Here is an 18,858-nt window from a genome sequence, read left to right as displayed (position 1 = left end):
CTACGCCTTGAGTGCGTCTGGTCCGACATTGAAAGAAAACATTTCAATAAAATAGATCTTATCATTCCATTAAATCTTACCAAAATCTATTTTTCGTATTGAAATGTTTGAAATGCTTGTCGTGTCCAAAGATGATAAATCTGATACATTAATTACATAAATATAGTTTATTAGATTCATAGTTTTTTAATAAATGACACTTATTTTTTATTCGGGGGTTAACTGTCCCTTTAATAAAGCTTTTTTTCTGCTACAATTAATCTAAGAGGGTGTTTTTACAGGCATGATACCTCTCTGTAATACGCCAGGTTAGAGTAAACTCATTGTTGTCAACACAGTTCATTTGGCTTTTGCAGTATCTCCTGAGTCAGCAACCTAACAATTTGATAGAAAAAAGTACAGAAAAACGAAGCACTGAACACCCATCTGTCCAAACAGTACGCTTTGTCTTGTACAACAAAGTAACAAATTGGACAGGAAACGGGGTTGTTGTTTTTTTTGCTCATAATTCATTCATGACGGCTCTTCCAGTGCACTGAGATGTGGCAGTGCCAGGGTGAACAGAGACCTGGCTTTTGGGGTTGTTTGTCAGAAATGAGGAATCATCCTCATCCTCCTTTCACAACTGCATTCTTTATGTAATTTATTCATGAAAGTTTATGAATGTGATTATTTGCTGAATTATCATTTGAGTCTCTATGGCTGGTAACAGGTTTTGCATCAGCGATGGTGGACAGATTGCGAGTTCATAAGCAGTTTGAAAATGTATGAATGCAAAAAAAAACAACAAAAAAAAGCTACTGTAAATCAGATTTTATAATGGTGCTGGGAAGGAGATGATGTAATCGTCCGTTACACTTTTATTGTAGATGGTCATTCTTAGATTCTGTGAGATTTGAATGATCTCAGTGGCACCGACAAATGGTCATAGCCAGCTCTAGTCAGTAGAGGGGAGTGTTGTAGAATAGATGTTCATTCATGAAGTCATCAATGGGATTCATTCAAGATTTATTTTTTTTTATTTATATTTGATTCGTTTTTGCATCATAAATGGAATACAGGGCATATGCTGCATGATGGCATACTTTAAAAACATGAATACAACTCTATTTGAAGTAGGTATTCAAATTAAGGAAGCATATTTTGCCAACTTTACAACTATGTGTCTGCATTTGTGTAGTGCACGTGTGTGCGTCTCTGTGCTTGCAAGTGTGTTCGTTCAGGTTTAAGCGTCCAGGTAACCATCTCAAAAGCTGTACAATACAGAACTCTACCTATCCTTGTAGATCTTTTTTTTTTTCTTTTACCAGAAAATATAAGATAGCTATATTGTAGCTCTTATTTTTTTCTTCTTTCTTTCTTTTTTTTTTTTGCAGGATCGCCCTGCTAAACACTGAACTCTGACTGAATAAAATGAATTCAATCATACACTGGATTCATTAATTTCCTTCAGTGCTCGTGTGATGCAACAGTTTCACACAGAACACAACCTGAAAACTTCCTGTGAAATGGTGTCACACAGCAGCTCATTGTACAGCCACTCTCTTCATAGTTTGCATAATTAGCCTATCTCTGTGTGCTTGTATGCCTTTCTCTGCATGGAAACCATTCATCTCCACTCTCTCCAGCTGCTGTCATGGCAACCGTGTATGACTGGCAGAAAACAGACTGGCGTCGCTGAGCTCCCGTCGTCAATCTGGATGCTGTAGACATGAAAACATTCTTCGACAGATGAAGATTTGTTGTACTGAAACATCCAGACTGCCAGCTACAAACTGCGAGGTGAGTAAGAAGGGGGCCTGAGGGAGGCAGGGAGCTCGCAAAATGTCCATTTGTATGTGATAGAGCCTGACCGCAGCACTCCTGGCTTGTAATATTGTCATTTTGCCTAATATTTGTTTTATCTTACAGTCGGTTACGATGCACTATCGGGCCTACCAACCCCTGCTTCCTAGCGGAAACAGATATCTTCAACAGAAATGGGACCAGGCTTCATATAATCTACACATCAGAAAGGTCAGGAGCAACTTGAATTCTTAGAATTGGCAAGATATTATCCAAGTTAGGAAACAACCAACAAAGCCACTTTAGGTGTGTGATGAAATGAGTATTGTTACGAATAAGCGGCTTATATGAACTGTCTTTGTCTCCCAAGATTAAGTCAGCAAAACCGACAATAAACACAACTCCACCAAAGACCTACAGCCACCTGTCTTTGAAGATGAAAAAACTAAAGGTTCATCTCTCATTTTTATCAGCTTCATGGCATCAGATATGACAGTGATGAATCCAGAAAGTTAATATACCATTAAGTTATATTCACTAACTTCATTAAAAAGATTATTGTTTAGCGGAAATGCTCATACTCAGAATATTGTTTCTAATCGTGTGTTATTGCATCAAGCTTGAAGATGAGTGGACGATGAAGATTCAGAGGGAAAACAATGCACAGACGGACAAAATATCACACATTATGAGGACAACTGGAAGAGTTGACAACAAGAATTACTATGAAAGGAAAAGGTAAGTTTAAGCTGAAGGGAAAAGTTTTAAAAGTGAGGCAAATGTTTTTATAGCAAACAACAGTGACATACTGTCACATATTGTCTTCAATTTTCTTGTAGCCTTGGAAAGGAAAAGAAACAGCAAGAGTTGTTCCGTATTACCAAAGAGAACCAAAAGATCCAAATCCGTCTGGAGAAGTGCAGGCCTCATTATGACGTAAAGAGCTGGCATGAGGATTGGCTCAAAACTCTAAAGGTGATGGACGCCATCGCAAGATACCCACGAGGAACAACCAATAAACGAAAGGTTTTTGCTTTCTAACTCTTGAATGAGGATGAATGACTGCTGCAGTTTACAGAGGATACGACCAAAAAAGGCCTCTTAAATTGTATCATACTGTTTATTTGATATAATGATTAAGTTCTTATTTTGTGTGTCATTATCAGGGACCAGTAAACCCCAGAAAAAGGAGCTGCATTAAAGAGAAAACATTCCACGCTGAAGAAACCACACACGAGTCTGCCAACAGTGAGACCATAAAAAAATCCAAACAAAATGAAAACAGGACAAAAATCACCAGGAAAGACGCAGGCCTTAAAAAGTGTGAGGACATGACTACTCACCATGGCACTAAACCAGAAATGCCTCAGAAATTCACTTCAGCTGACGCAGCCAAGAATCCTGGTTCTTCAGACACCATTCAAGTTACCCCAGACAAACACTGTCACGATGATGTGGCGGTTCTAGCTCCTGATGGAACTGAAAAGTCCAAAAAGTCCTCAAACTCATGAGCTGGAGGGAAAAGACAAGATAAAATGCACCGTATGAAATCACCATTTTCACTTGAATAAGAAGACTGGATGAATGATATCCAAGCTAAAGTTGATACAGATACTGAATTATGTGATGTTTGATACTATGAATGTATTGAATAAATACAATCGGAAGTAATCATACAGGGACTATTTCATGAACACAATACTTTTTTGACTGACAAAAGAATTTCATACCCCATAACCAATTTTACAGTGTTGATTTTAAGTACTCAAATGAAAAGAAAAGGGACTGACAAGCTAAGGCTGAAAACATAATTCAAATGAGAACATATGTGTTCTATCTACATAAATTTACTTTCCAAGAAGACCAGGCAAAAATGAAAAACACTGGAGTTAAAGTGGAACCTTGTACCAATTCGAGTTTCCTTACGGTATTGTGTAGCAGAACACTCGTTGCAGAAGAAGCCGCGGATTTGATTTTACGCAGCCAACAAGCTAGCACGTACCGAAAGTAGACAGTTCCTAATACTGTTTTTCCTGTTTAAGAATGACAACTCTTTGATATGTAAGAAGTCTTCTTAAAATTAAACATGAATCTCGACAGACTTCGAAAGCGAGTACGGCAGTACATCGACCAGGTAAGAAGAATGATGTCTGTCCTAGTATCTGTGAAGCTAGCTCATGCTAGCTCACAACCGAACCAGATGTCAGTGGTAATATTGACATCGTGTGCTTTTCTGGCTATCCCCAGATCAGGTAGTTAGAAAAGTACAACAAAAATACTGAATCTTACCGTGTCCATGTGTGTATGTGTGTTCGGTATTCACAGCAACAGTATCAAAGTGCTCTGTTTTGGGCCGACAAGATAGCGTCCCTGTCTCACGGTGAGTGACGTTACTGTTGTCACCTGAAGTTACGAAGCTAATATTAGTTGAATTGCTGCGTTTGCATTATTTAGTTATCATGATATGTTACTACCAACGCAGTTTAAATGTCAGTATGCACCTTTTGATAAACGTGTGCACCAATATTGGGTAAGATATCAACTTGTTTTCTGGGATGACGCGGTTGCTTGTTTAAGTGGTGACCCTACCTCTTTGTCTGCCGTACAGAGGACCCCCAGGATATCTACTGGTTAGCTCAGTGCCTTTACTTGACCTCACAGTACCACAGAGCCTCCCATGCACTCCGTTCACGAAAACTTGACAAGGTATTTCCAGGTTATTGATATACGTACAGCCGTGAGCTGGAAATTAAAGTGTGATTTAATCAGACTAATATATTGGAGGACTGCTTAACTCTTGTAAAGACTCGTGGGTACATTTTAAATAAAGTAAGCCATAATAAATGTGCCTTCGTGTTCTCTCTTGCACAGCTGTATGGGGCTTGTCAGTATCTTGCTGCAAGGTGCCACGTAAGTGAATTAAACAGCCCTCGTTTTCAGAACTGAAATTTCATTCAGAGAAGTCATCAATATATTATGCTTCTGTTGAATTAAGTTTTGGTTGTTTTCACCAGTATGCTGCCAAAGAGTTCCAGCAGGCTTTGGATATCCTTGATGCAGAGGAGCCAGCTTGTAAGAAGCTGCTGGACAGGACAGGGAAGGACGAAGGTGGGACACCAGAGTCAACCAAGGACTGGGACATGTCCCCTGCCTCGGTAAGTCTGAGCTGCTAATGAAATGCATATCAAATTCAGCTCAGTATATGATTTCATTACTTTTGATACAGTTAGCACTGTACTGTTTCACATATATCTAACCCCTACTACACATACGCACACACACAGTAAGGATCTGATAGAAATCTGCATAAAAAAATCCAAATGCTTGCAGGTTACTGTGCCAGCGGTAAAGAGGCTTTATAGTCTACATATTTAGACATTTATGTATTAATAGCATAAACAGCATCTCCACTTGGAGGTCCAGACAGTGAAATCACACTCAGTTACCAATGCTCTCCTACACAAGAGTTCAAGCTCTTTTATTTTTCTTACCTCAAACATTAGCTAACATTAGCTTTCAATTTTCAAATCCGTTTTTGAGATGCTTCACAATTCTTGAGTGGATGATTAATGCGTCACTAATGAGAGTATACCTCATTATTTAAAATTGAATTGTCCTCACTTGCCTGACAATTTAATATTTCATTTTATTCAGAAAAAAAGTGCTTTGAAATCCATTCTAAAAATGTGAAAAGTATTTAAGACCATTTTTTGCCATTGTTAGTATTTTATCTGCGTCCTGTCTTTTGAGTCGTTTTTCTACAATGACTTGCTTATGCTCCTATGTTATGAAGCTTGAGTAACACCAGACATTTACTCAAGGTTATGACCTCTGCCCTCTTCATTGTCCTGTCCCTTTTTCCTGTGTGAAATATTTCAGATCAGCAGCTCCATTTGCCTCCTGCGGGGTAAGATCTATGATGCCATGGACAACAGACCACTGGCCACCTCCAGCTACAAAGAGGCCTTGAAACTGGATGTGTATTGCTTTGAAGCCTTTGACCTTTTAACTTCGCACCACATGTTGACTGCTCAGGAAGGTGAGACTGATCTGTGGCTCCCGTTTGCTCAACCTCATACAGATATATATACAGGTTTATTATTTTTTGAGTATGAGCTTATTAAATGGGAACTCTTTTTTTTGTTCATCCTTGAACAGAGAAGGACTTTCTCGACTCACTTCCTCTCAGTCAACAATGCACAGAGGAAGAGGAGGAGTTGCTGCACTTCCTATTTGAGAATAAGTTGAAAAAGGTGGAGATTTTTAAACTCATTGGGTATTTCCTTTGCTCAGTGGTATATTATTTAAAGGATAAGACTGACAATATTCCATATTTCTCATACTGTCTATAAATTCCACAGAAAAAGGAAAAAAACAGGAATTATTTTCTCTTTTTATCAAGCTTGTTTTGGGTCTACGCCACATTCACAGTGCTCTGTTTACCTTTAATTTTAGCTCTTCGAGTCATCATGTGGTACTCACCATCAGGGTATATGTTCATGGCTGATAACAGTTAATTACTGATTTATTGCGATAACTGAAATGCAAAATTCAGTGATATCCTGACCTGTTATATCTAAATTCTTTTTGTCTCCTTTTTTATGACCCTTCATTTTTTTTAATGTTCTTTCTCACTTGTAAACGCCACGTTCACCGTTAACACTCACACACACACTCATCCTCTCCTTGTCTTTCCTGCCACAGTATAACAAGCCCAGTGACCTGGTTGTGCCAGAGATGGTCAATGGTCTCCAGGACAACTTGGATGTGGTGGTGTCTCTTGCTGAGAGACATTATTATAACTGTGATTTCAAGATGTGCTACAAACTCACATCCATGTAGGTGGCCTTGCTGTTGATGTGTTTGGCTAATTAGTGCCAGGTAGCAAAAATATATGGGTAGTTAACGGTAATATGAACACATTTCATGTCCTGTAGCTAAAAATCAATTCGTTATTTAGCAATTTCATTTTTGTGGTCTCTGTACGTCATCCTCGTAACTGTAGGAGAATGTACAGCATTCGCAAAACCATTTACTAAACTCTTGTTGGACTTTCAGGGTGATGGTTAAAGACCCATTCCATGCCAACTGTTTACCTGTCCACATAGGAACTCTGGTCGAGCTTGGAAAAGCAAATGGTAAAATATGATTCCTTGGCCCGTTCCTTCAGAGTGTTTTTTTTTCATGTATTTATCGATTTTTCTCAGTTCTAAGCTTGTGTGTGTATTTTTTTTCTCTTCCTTCAGAATTGTTTTACCTCTCACACAAACTTGTAGACTTGTATCCCAACAACCCAGTGAGTATTGTTGTTATATCCCTTTACCATGTCTACTTAAAATTCATCTATTTGGTAACCAAACAACCATGTTTTTCCAGGTGTCCTGGTTTGCTGTCGGGTGCTACTATCTTATGGTTGGCCATAAAAACGAACATGCTCGGCGCTACCTCAGGTATATGCTCATGCTTGTGAAAGGAGCTCCATTCTGTTTTGGAGACGGTCAGGTTACATCTAGGTCATTAAGTGATGTCACAAATTGGATATTATGTGTCTCCACACACAGCAAAGCAACCACTCTGGAGAGGACGTATGGTCCCGCATGGATTGCCTATGGTCACTCATTCGCGGTAGAGAGTGAGCATGACCAAGCCATGGCTGCCTACTTCACCGCTGCCCAGCTGATGAAAGGGTAGGAACATGAGTCAGATATTCCTGAATTGCGATCTTCTGTGACTTATGAATTAAATGCAGACAGGCAGAAGTACAGTGGTACTCAAAAGTCCTGCCGTTGGTGGCCGCCAGTCCTAGATCAAGCCCTGCACTCAGCCTCCTGCCCGTAATTGATAGCATTGCTTCAAGTATGTTGCTGCTTTAAAACATCACTACTGACAATCTTTTTGCTTTGGTTGTTTAACTTTATAATTGAGTGTTGGAATGTGCCTTGTTTTGAAGATACATGTAATGTTCATTTTCCACCCTTGTATTTACACAGCAGCAACTTAAAAATACACAAACCTACCAAATAGGCTCAGGGTTTGGAATATTGCAAACAAAGAAATTGTTGGTAGCAGCTACTAATAACTATTTGTTTTTTGTGAATTCAGTGCAGCTCAGATTTAAGGCAGTTTTTACAACAAAAGAAGGGAAACACTTCTTCAACATTCCTTGTCCCCTCTGTCATCCAGGTGTCACTTACCCATGCTCTACATCGGCCTGGAGTATGGTTTGACCAACAACTCCAAGCTGGCAGAACGATTCTTCAGCCAGGCTCTCAGTATCGCTCCAGAGGACCCATTTGTCATACATGAGGTGGCAGTAGTTGCCTTTCAGAATGGAGAGTGAGTCATGCAGCCAAAGACACACATTAACACTCACACCTCGAGTTTTACCGTAAAGTAACAAGAAAACGTTACAGACAGCACACGCAGCAGTGGTATTTACCAAAGCGTCCTTTAACCTTCTAAGAAAGTTGGAGCAAGTTAGAAATAAATGCCCGACAAACATTTTCTACATGTGTTTCAGCTGGAAGACGGCAGAGAGGTTGTTTCTTGATGCGATGGAGAAGATCAAAGCCATAGGAAACGAGGTAGTTCATGACATTTCAAGAACTAAGAACATTTGACTGCTAATGTTGGTGTGGCTTTACATTTTTATATTTCTTTGCTTTGAAGGTAACTGTGGACAAATGGGAGCCTTTGCTAAACAACTTGGGTCATGTGTGTCGAAAATTGAAGTAAGTATAGAAATACTTTGATGGTGAAATTTGCTGTTTGAATGATCTGGAATGAAAAAGGCTGTATCATGGAGTTGGTCACCAGATTTGACACAATTTATTTATTTATTTGGTCTGCTTGCTTCTGTGACTGCCAGCTGGATTTCTAAGTTAATACGCTTTTTTTCACCTGTCATTTAAGAATATTCAGACATGATCAAGCCTTTGATTTTCCATTTCAGTAATATCAAAACTAAAATTCCGACTTTCTCTTAAACGCACATTATTCACATTAGGGGTGTAGCAGTACACTGAAGTCACAGTTCAGTGCAACAGACAAGATAACCAAGTACCTGATGTGCATGAGGCCCAGTGATTTATAACAAACAGTCATGCAAGTTGTAGTTTGTGCCTATCTTTCCCTGAGGTAGGGGGCACGACCTGTGGTATATTAAGTAGTCAAATTTCAACAGTGAAGGGAGCACACAGTGTTTTCCATACATTGATTTCTTTGTGGCAGCATGCCACGATATCTACGTTGACTGCCTCATATTGATTTTCTGTTTCTTATTATTTTAAATGGGTGAAATCCCATTTCATCTAAAAGCTGTGCAGAGGTGATGCGGGGAGCCCTGATCCTCTTACACAAAAAAACTGCTGAAACAGACCTGTGTGTGATCAAGCTCTAAGTATCAAAGTGGGAGGGGGGGTGCGTATGTTCCTGGCCAGGTTGTGTTCACCCTGCCCAGGTGACCCTTTCAGCTACTTCCCCCATGGTGAAAGGGCGCGTGGTCTTCAGTGAAGAATCAGCACCATACATTTTTTAACTGCAATAACATTGCTTCATTATTTTGTTGAATTAACTTTGGTTACCCATGGTCCTCTTTTTTTGCAACCTGTTTCATGTTATGAAATCTGACATTACCTGTTATTATTCATGTTCAGACCCTCTTGGTATTTTTGTAATTCTGGTCTTTGTTTCTGTAGAAAGTACGATCAGGCTCTGGAGTACCACCGTCAGGCGCTGGTGTTGATCCCTCAACATGCCTCCACCTACGCTGCCATAGGATATGTGCACAGCCTGATGGGGGACTTTGAGAGCGCTATCGACTACTTCCACACGGTACTGGCCCTTTCCCTCCGTCCATGTGGGATTGAATGGAATTTTTCTCTCTATTGTGGCTAAAATGTCCAGATTTGTTTTGCTGTTTGACTGGCAGGCACTTGGGCTGAAAAGGGACGACACATTTTCTGTGACGATGCTTGGCCACTGCATCGAGATGTACATTGGTGACACGGATGCCTATATAGGTATGCCACATACACTTGGCACTGTCACTGGAATACCTTGTTCATTGTTTCATTTTTCAAAAATGCGTTGTATCCCTCTTTCTCACACAGCGCACCAACTGCAGCAGATATGTTTTTATTAAACCTAAGTTGTAATAGAAAAGACATATCCTGACAGGTCTGTGTGGAATTTGGAGGGAGATGTAGTTGACGATAAATACATTTTATTGCCTTGAGCATAAATGCCCTTTCACTTCACTGGATAGTCAGCAAAAATCTTATAGCTGCATATGCTGAAATGGGCAAACTGATCCAAAACAGTCTTCAAGCAAGTTTAGCTTTGTTCTTTCATGTGTAATGTGGGTGCGAAAACACTTGATACTATAGGCTCACTGGCCAAAAAAAAAGTTGATTTGGAAACCGTGAATATCTCATGGTTGTTTTTGACCTGCTCAACATATTTAACATGAATGTGGCGTGACTTGTCTCCGCTAAGGCACTGACATCAATGACAAGGTGCGAGGAAACCTAAACACTCCAGCGCTGATGAAGATGCTGAACACAACGGAACCAGGTGAACTTGTAGCCACTCCGAGATTAGAAGACAACAGCATCACGTCCCTGGAAACACCTCTGTCAAATCAGGACAAGATGATGTTGGAAACGCCCCTGCGGTTCTCTTTAACCCTAGAGTGTGACATGTATGAAAGCGATGTGATGTTAGACACCTTGTCAGACACCAGCACGTGATTTCATCCTGACCCAGGAGGAAGTGGAACAGTCATTGGTACACACATTGGAGCACAAGGACAAATTTGAAACCTAAACTTGGGCGCGTTTCCTCCACCGAAGGTTTCTTGTGGATTCCCCCTCTTGTGTATTAGATATGATTGCGTTTCCGCCATTGTGAGCCAGCGGTGGGGGGCGTGACTTTGTCTGCAGCGCTCACTGCACATCACATCAGTGGTGCAAGAATGCGCTTTGAAAGGGGAATCAACATGTGCCTTTGTTTAACGGGTCAAGAAGTTGGTTTAGAATCGAACCTTGGGTTGGTCCTGAAGACTCTGGGAAGATGTGATCCTCTGACACAGCAAACACGACCTCACGTCACAAAAACAAGACTCTAGTCACTTATTAGTGCCCTCCGCTTTACTTACCCTGTGGATTTTCACCTTGAAGAAAGAGCCAGCAAAATACAAACTAGCAGTTCTACAATAAACCATGCATTTATCTTAAAACGTATCAGCGTACGAGGGTTTTTCTCATCTTGTCTGGAAAAATGTGGTTGAAAGTCGAGTTGATTCCATTCTTCTTCTTCTCCTCAATGTTTGATTTATACTTGTACCATGAAACATTGCAGAAACTAGATGAAACAAACAAAATAGCCCAATTTTTGACTTTTCATAAAGATAGTATTAGAGAGACAAACAAAGCTGTGAGTTATACGATCTGCAACAGTTTTTGTACATGTTTTCCTTTTCATCCACAATGGCATTCATTTACCCTTATTTGGGTATACAGTATTCACTGTGACCTCAGCTTAGAGATTCAGGGTTTTTTTTGTAAGCGTTGCAGAGGTAATTTACCTCCGAGCATCCTCTCAAATGTCACGATCCGACAGTGGGGAGGAGGGAGATCTCAGAGCCGGGACTCCCCTCCATTACCCCTCTGACAACCATAGCTCACTCACTATTCACCACCCATGGAGAGTGACTGGACCAACCTCAGCACAGATGGGTTGCACTCCTGCTAAATCAGCCGGCATTTACACCCAAGAGCGGGTGGTCTGTCGTGACCTGGATACCTGCTCCACATTTGTCCCTAGCCTGAAGAGCTCTGTGTCAACACTAGACAGACCCTCACCTCGGCTGTGTTTGGAGAGCAGCAGAGGGAGGCAAATTTTCCTCGCTGGTGAGTTAATAATTTCCTGTGTTTGGCAAAGTGGTCTTATTAATCTGTGAGCTGAGGAGCGCCGTGCCATTTGTTGGGCTCCTGCATGTGTATTTGCTAGATTCAAAGTTCATTTGCATATTTACATGAAACAACCTTTCCGTGTTCATCTTGGAGTTCGATTATGAATCCTGTGAGTGTTGGTGCTGTTTTGCATTTAATGTTAGGGTTTGTGTAGTCATACCATAAAATACCATGAAATATGCAGTTGTTGTTTTACAGTAACAGAATATCGCCCCACTCTAGTTTGGAGATGAGTATAATGGAGGTTATTGGCAAGTACCTCACTATCATTCATTAGTCACAATATGATTTCACGGTATATTGCAATACATGTTATACTTCAGACAGTGTAGTGCTGCGTTTAACCTGGGTAGTCTGATAATGTTCATCCCGTGATTTTTCTCAGGCTTTTGATGCAAGATTTCCATTCCAATTTATTAGAACAATATTTGCAAAATTTCTCAGCTTACACTGTTATTGAACACACTAAATGTAGTCACTGTAAGATACATAAACAATTGTATCATGACATTCTGTGATACGAGAACGGTAGTGGCTGAAATATCAGTGCAGTATTGTGAAAAAATATTGCAGGATTGATTTTTTTTCCCGCAACTTCCGTGTGCAGGCTGTGTAGTCGAGGGCAGATGCCTTTCAGTTTGTAAATTTGGTAAATACGTCCTTCTGCTCCCCAGTACCCCACCGGGATGTCCGAGGGCGCTCGGTGAGCCAGTCCTCCTGCCCTGAATCATGGAACTCTTTGGGCAGCTCTCCTCATGGAAATTCCTGTGCAGACCATCTCAATACCGCTCCCCACAGCTCGGTACAGGAGCCTGCACCGTGACCCCCGGAGCTGCCAACAGTCCCGCACGCAGTTGCAAACTCACTCCGGTAAATGATGTGAATATAAAGTGGAAATCTGGAATCTCCACTTCACTCATACTTGAGTGGTGTAAAATGATGCGCTATTACGCTTGACAGACACTCAAAGACATAAATACACTTGGGAATTGATTAATTGTTTATTAATGTGATTATACTTAATAAACCATGCTTTTTTTTTTCTTTGCTTTTTGTAGTTCATTGAATATTTGGACTGCGGTTGGCATATTGAAGAATTAGTCAGTGTCATGATTTCAAATAAGCTATCGGAAAATGCAATTGTAAGCTCTGGGAAATTGAGGGCTGATATTGTTCATTGAGATAATTTACTTTCAATAACTGAAAATGGATACACATTTATTCATGAAGTACTTTGCATTGTGGTGACTAACTTTTATGTGATGCTACTTTTTACACTATGTTTCACTTTATTTCATGATGCATAGCTATTTGATCATTATAAGTAATTTGGTAACCAGCATGAGCAAGGGTTCGAGAAATGTGCAAAGCAAAGTCCAAAATCATTTATATAAGTTACAAATTACAAAGTTCACAAAAAGTTGATGGAAGCAGACTCAGCATAGACGTCATAACCATCGCACCACTCGCGATAATACCCTAATCTCGCGAGAGAACGGCAAATTCAGACTAGACGAGGGAGATGGAAAGAAATGAGGTCTGAAAAGGACCAAATGACGGTGAGCAAGGAGAAAAGCGTCGTCGAAATAAAGTTCAGGGACATTCCAAGGGAGAAAGAAAACATCCCCGGCAACCTCAAGCAGAAAGAAGAGAAGAAAGAGGTTTTTACGAAGGTAGGAGGAAGCCGAGTCTTTGCGATGTGTCGCATTGTTTACGCTGTGAGGACATCAGACATGGAGGACGGCGGGATGGTTTCAGCACCGCGGACAGCGACAGGCTGCTCCAACTTGTCAGCGGCATCCATCACTTCACATTCCCTTTGGATTAATTACATGGCACCAATGTTTTTGTCGGTAAAATAAGCTGACATGTGCAGCAACATTCATATTGGTGGCGGTTGGGCTGTTTAAACCATCGTGGAATTCACTGCAACAATGAGAAAAACAAATAATGACGCATTTGCTCACATGATCAACAGTTTTTCTTCGCTATTGTGGCCATTATATCCAATTGGTGCCCTTCGCACGTTTTAACGTGTGTAAATATACGTACTTTGTGGACCATCATTTCTCATATCTTGCGTTTGATTATTCAGGATGTTTTATAACAGGGAATATGTTCTTGTTCTCCCATAGCTTCTCGAAGGAATGTCCAAGTTGCGTTTTGAGAATTACATAAGCAATTGATCAGAAATTCAGCTCAGCATCTGTGATGATAGCATGAGAAAGCTTTGAGAAATATGTACCCGGACTGAATTTTGTTGCTGACAGTCATAATATTATCACAATATTATCCAATTTGAAAAATGGAGTGAGAGAGCTAACTTTAGGTTTTTCCCCTCCCTCGACCTGCGGGACACTCAGATGATGTCACTTCCTCTTGTCTTGGATCAACTTCAAAATGTTTCTGACAAAGCAAATGAGTAGCAGGTCAAAGACACAGGTCTTTTGATTCAAATTGTACCATCACAGACGCATCATACATTGTTGCAGACTGTCCTGTTATGAGTGGATCGCCAAATTATTTCATATCTTGTTTTGCAGGCAAAAAATATTTGTGCACTTCTTTCCTATTCTGTCACAACTAATAGATTCATTATGCGTTGCAGGTAGTCATTCGAAGACTCCCACCCAGCTTGTCGAAGGACCAATTAGAAGAGCAGCTCAGTCCGCTTCCATCCTACGACTATTTTGAGTTCTTCCCGGCTGATCAGAGGTAACCCTGACAATTGTTTTTAGGCCTAAAATACCAATTTGCTACTTTTACAGTTTAATTTAATGAAGTATGTCCTTGCCTCCACAGTCTCTACCCTCACCTGTTCTCCAGAGCATATATCAACTTCAAAAACCCCGAAGACATCCTTCTGTTCAGAGACAGATTTGATGGCTACGTTTTCATTGACAACAAAGGTACTTTTTTTTGTATGGCACCTTGAATGTGTGCACACATTACGGCTAATCCTGCTATATTCAGCGCGAACGAAGGGTGTTTTTTTACATGTTCAATACAATGTGCATATACAGGTGGCGTTGTCTGTGCTTGTGTTGCTGGTGTGACTATTTGACTGGTTGTCTGTTAACTGACGTTTGTGTTTTGTTTCTATGTTTCTTCAGGTCAGGAGTACCCTGCAGTTGTAGAGTTCGCTCCTTTCCAGAAAATCTCCAAGAAGAAGCTGAAAAAGAAAGATGCCAAAGCTGGGAGCATTGAGGAAGGTAGTAAAATATGAAGCATCATCATCATCATTATCATCATCTCATGATTCTTTGTCGTAAACTTTATCCGTCCTGGTTTTCCAACCCCTCAGACCCAGAATATAAGCGGTTCTTGGAGAACTACACCTGTGATGAGGAGAAGTCTATGGCCAACCCTGAGACTTTGTTGGGAGAAATAGAAGCCAGAACCAGAGAACTCATAGGTGAGGCGTCATATCAACGGCAGATTTTTCTTTTTTTGTCTCCTGTAAGCCATTATAGAAACCAAAAAAAATGATCGTAGTTCAAATCCTGTTTGTCTCTCTTGCGCCTTTGATCAATTTCAGCCAAAAGGACGACGCCGCTGTTGGAATACATCAAAAATAAGAAGATTGAGAAACAGGTAAGAGAAAAGTACTTGTAAAAGTTTTTGAATGATATGAGTAATGTTCATGTGCTACATAATTGTCTGCAGAGAATAAGAGAGGAAAAGCGAGAGGAGAGGCGAAGAAGAGAGTTTGAAAAGAAGAGGCAAAGAGAGGAGGAGAAAAGAAAGAGACGAGAAGAGGAGAAGCGCAAACGGAAGGAAGCAGAGAAGCAGAAGAAATTATCTGATAAAGACATCAAAATTAAGGTCACATTTCAAAAGTAATTCATAATTGTGCATCCCTGTTACTTGAATGCTGTTGGAGAACGATTGCCCCCTGTCTAATCATCTTTAGCTCCTGAAGAAGAGCGACAGGGACGATGATGTGGATTCTGATCGAATGAAGGACAAAAGCGATTTGGGGGAGACGGACAGAGGAAAATGGGAAAAAGCTGGAGGGCAAATGAAGTCGAGAGACCTCAAAGAAAAGTAAGAACCGTGAATTCCTTCACTGTTGCTGAGCAGTTTTACACGACATCTAGGGAGATGGCCAGATATGAGCGTTAGGTATCTCTAAACTCTCCTACATTCATAGGATGTACATTCAAGTCACTAGAGGAAGGCAAACAGAGTGTAGTCAGAGGGATCCTGATGTTATCTGCCTGCCAACCTGTTTGAGTAATAAAATTTTTAAAAAAAACTGTCGAATTCTCAGGAAAAAGCCAGTGGAAGCAGATTTACTTGTTTCTACTGGGCTCATGCAGCTGGGAAGTGGACAAATTCCCAGCTAATTGCATTCACTCACCATTAAGACAGCAAACAGCCAACGTGGTGCTGTCAGGAACAGACAAGTGACCTCACCGCCCGTATGAAGGAAACAAAATGAAGCTCGGGTGGTCTCAATTCAACAAATGCAAAGACAAATTTAAAAGAGAGATTCCTCAAATTTACACTTAGAACAAGTACAGTTCTCTTCCTTCGCCACAAAGCACAAGTGACGTCAAACCAACTTCTCAAAAAAGGTTGCACTTTCCTAGTGGGAGATTCTGAGTTTACCGGTCATTCAGTCTGATCTCCCACCTCAGACATTGAAACTGTCACATTTTCCAGTTCTCATGAACTCACGATAACATTTGCACCTCAGCGTATTATGTGAGGCAAGCACTATTCGTGTACTGTGGGAGGTCAGTGGCAGTTCTGTCATGAAACAGATATTATTTTTACTGTGAAAGCTATTTTGGGTGTACTTTAGGTGTGAGCTCTCAACCTTCAAACTTATGTGTGAGCAGGAGACATATATATTCATTATTGATATGACAACGAGCAGCAGTGTCTCATCGTACTATTACTGTTAGTGAATGTTTGGCATGATATTGAAATAAAGATGAATAACTTCCTGTAACTGCAGCTTTATTATGACATTTGGAAACTGTGAAATAATCCAGAATATATTAGGGAAATACTTCAAATCAGAGCTCAGATTTGGAGTATCTCTGTTTAGTGAATTTTTTGTAAAAAAAAAAAAAAAAGAGGCATTTTAATTTTGTTTATTGTTGATGAGAGTGTGCATATGGCCATATTATGTGATCAAACACATACACTTTGTTGTCAACTTTTTCTCCAAATTCCCCCGAGAGTAACAGTGTGTGGGTAATAACCACCAGAGTTGCTTCTATGCAATATCGCATCTGTCCACTAGAGGTCAGCCTGAGAGCGATAAGGAGCAAAGAGAGCAGCAGCACTGCCGCAGACAGAGGGACAAGGATCACCGTGGCAAAGATGAGGAGAGGAAACGTCAGCGACACCACTATGAGTTTGACAAGTTCATGCGCCGCAAAGATGAGACCAAATGGGGGAAGGGATACTGCCAGGACCGAGCCAAGAAAGAGGGGCATCACCATGGTTACTCCTACTGTCCTGACAGTGGAGACAAACTGGGAAAGGAGGACAGGGAGGATCTGGGTAACAGGAAGGAACGCCTTCGAAACAAGGTGAGCGAGAAGGTGAGCATGAGATGATGGTTAAGGTGACAACTGAATGTTTTGTCTCTGACGTTGACGTATTTATTGTTGGCAGACAAGGCAACATCTCACATGCGTAACTAGACAAAGGTTTCGATAATACGTCATCTTGACATTTGGATAGTAGTTTTCACGTATCATATGGACATATGGGTTTTCAAACAGTGTGCTGCTTTTCTCTCCTATGTCCCTGCTCTCTTGTCTCCCTGCAGGACCGTCCAGCCATGCAGCTCTATCAGCCTGGAGCACGCAACCGCAAGCGCATGAGCTCAGCAGGCAAAGGCTACGACTGCATTCCTGTGGGCCACTCACCTGAACCTGGGACTGAACGTTGCTATGAGGTGGTCACCATGGCAACAGGGCTTGATAAGCCATTTGAGAAGAGCAAAGATGAGCACGAGCAGTCGTAGGGAAGTCGAAGGTGACAGGTTGATTATTGTTGATATTTTTAAAATAATTCACCCGAGTGTGAGGGAGAAAAAGTCAAGGTATTTTTATTTATTTATTGTTTTGATTGGGTGATGTACCTCAGTATTATGTGAACTAAACTTCATAGCTTTGATGCTGGTAAATATTTTTGATTTCTACTAGACCATTTACATTTTTATTACATAAATACATCAATTTTCTCACTTTTAAGCGTTGGAAAAATGACCCAGCTATACCACCAGCAGAGGCCATTCGTATGAAAACACCACGATGTACTGTTTACTCCTCTGTATACGTCATGTAGTACCTTGGTGCTGATGCACATGTTGAGATTGCTCTATTTGTAATATTTTCAATTCATCAAATCTGATCAAAGTTTAAGGAAATGCAGTTTTGTTTGATTGTGCATCGTGTGTGCGTGTGTGTGTGTGTGTGTGTGTGCGTGTGCGTGTGTGTGCGTGTGTCTGTCTGTGTATGCTCGTAGGAGGCAGCTCACCAGTTGAAATCATGATCTCATTCTCTGCAAGATGCCATCTTGTTCGTAAGCCTTGGTAGAGACAACTGGGTCCTTTTTTTAAAGTTAGATCTTATCAAACAGACACACAGCGTAAGGAGAACAGATCACGGATGTAAAAACTAAAGAGGATTACCTGCCTGCATTTTTGTGTATGTGAAAATGAGAGACAGGGGACAGTGTTTTATGTCTTTTCCAGCTTTTTTCCAAATGTTTGAGTCATATGAGGTTTTGTCTGATTCGGTATCATACAAATTAATATGGACACACATTTTTCTGTGAGAATAGCTTTATACAGTGTTGCCCGTAAGTCAGGAAGAACACGTTCTCTACATTTCTGTAAAGCATTTCCGAGAAATAAAAATGAAAGCGTCAAGAGCCAGACACATTAAATAGAACACTTCATACTGTACTTTGCACATTACTTTATCAATTCTATAATAGTACTACTGTCTGTTTAACAAGCCTTATATTAGATTTGCACATGTCCTAACATGTCTCTAGAGTATTTTGTTTCCTTAATAAACAGTTAAGAGAAACGACTGGTCTGGTCTTGAGAAGGGTTTTGGATGAGGTT

At 40.6% G+C, this 18,858-nt stretch overlaps 3 protein-coding genes across 6 annotated transcripts; all 3 read left to right on the top strand.

Moving 5' to 3' along the window:
- The first annotated feature begins 1,668 nt into the window (after positions 1-1,668).
- Positions 1,669-2,826, top strand: cfap97d2 (CFAP97 domain containing 2). The gene is made up of 5 exons (XM_086221134.1): positions 1,669-1,782; positions 1,912-2,016; positions 2,156-2,236; positions 2,405-2,523; positions 2,625-2,826. The coding sequence occupies exons 1-5, from the start codon at positions 1,732-1,734 to the stop codon at positions 2,824-2,826; spliced, it is 558 nt and encodes a 185-aa protein (XP_086077260.1). The 5' UTR covers positions 1,669-1,731.
- An 871-nt stretch (positions 2,827-3,697) lies between these two features.
- cdc16 (cell division cycle 16 homolog (S. cerevisiae)) lies at positions 3,698-11,009 on the top strand. The gene is made up of 18 exons (XM_086221219.1): positions 3,698-3,919; positions 4,111-4,165; positions 4,394-4,491; positions 4,657-4,695; positions 4,800-4,940; positions 5,665-5,824; positions 5,944-6,038; positions 6,490-6,623; positions 6,844-6,923; positions 7,032-7,081; positions 7,162-7,235; positions 7,347-7,472; positions 7,969-8,121; positions 8,306-8,369; positions 8,455-8,516; positions 9,483-9,618; positions 9,716-9,806; positions 10,282-11,009. Exons 1-18 carry the CDS (start codon positions 3,872-3,874, stop codon positions 10,533-10,535), a joined length of 1,860 nt encoding a protein of 619 aa, XP_086077345.1. The 5' UTR covers positions 3,698-3,871; the 3' UTR covers positions 10,536-11,009.
- A 2,228-nt stretch (positions 11,010-13,237) lies between these two features.
- Positions 13,238-18,766, top strand: upf3a (UPF3A regulator of nonsense mediated mRNA decay). 4 transcript variants are annotated; one of them, XM_086220236.1, is made up of 11 exons: positions 13,238-13,432; positions 14,368-14,474; positions 14,562-14,668; positions 14,873-14,971; positions 15,064-15,174; positions 15,298-15,353; positions 15,426-15,584; positions 15,673-15,806; positions 17,017-17,320; positions 17,551-17,759; positions 18,252-18,766. In XM_086220236.1, the coding sequence occupies exons 1-10, from the start codon at positions 13,292-13,294 to the stop codon at positions 17,746-17,748; spliced, it is 1,416 nt and encodes a 471-aa protein (XP_086076362.1). In that variant the 5' UTR covers positions 13,238-13,291; the 3' UTR covers positions 17,749-17,759; positions 18,252-18,766. The 4 variants fall into 4 exon arrangements, with proteins under 4 accessions (XP_086076362.1, XP_086076361.1, XP_086076363.1 ...); XM_086220235.1 differs by having other exon boundaries at positions 17,551-18,765; XM_086220237.1 differs by having other exon boundaries at positions 17,017-17,308; positions 17,551-18,763.
- Positions 18,767-18,858: the final 92 nt, after the last annotated feature.

The sequence above is a fragment of the Aulostomus chinensis genome, chromosome 12 (assembly GCF_037954235.1).
Source record: "Aulostomus chinensis isolate RoL2024-O1b breed Wild chromosome 12, RoL_Achi_v1.0, whole genome shotgun sequence".
NCBI classification, from domain to species: Eukaryota; Metazoa; Chordata; class Actinopteri; order Syngnathiformes; family Aulostomidae; genus Aulostomus; species Aulostomus chinensis.
The sequence above is the reverse complement of the archived record's forward strand: the minus strand, read 5'-3'. Positions and strand labels throughout refer to the sequence as shown.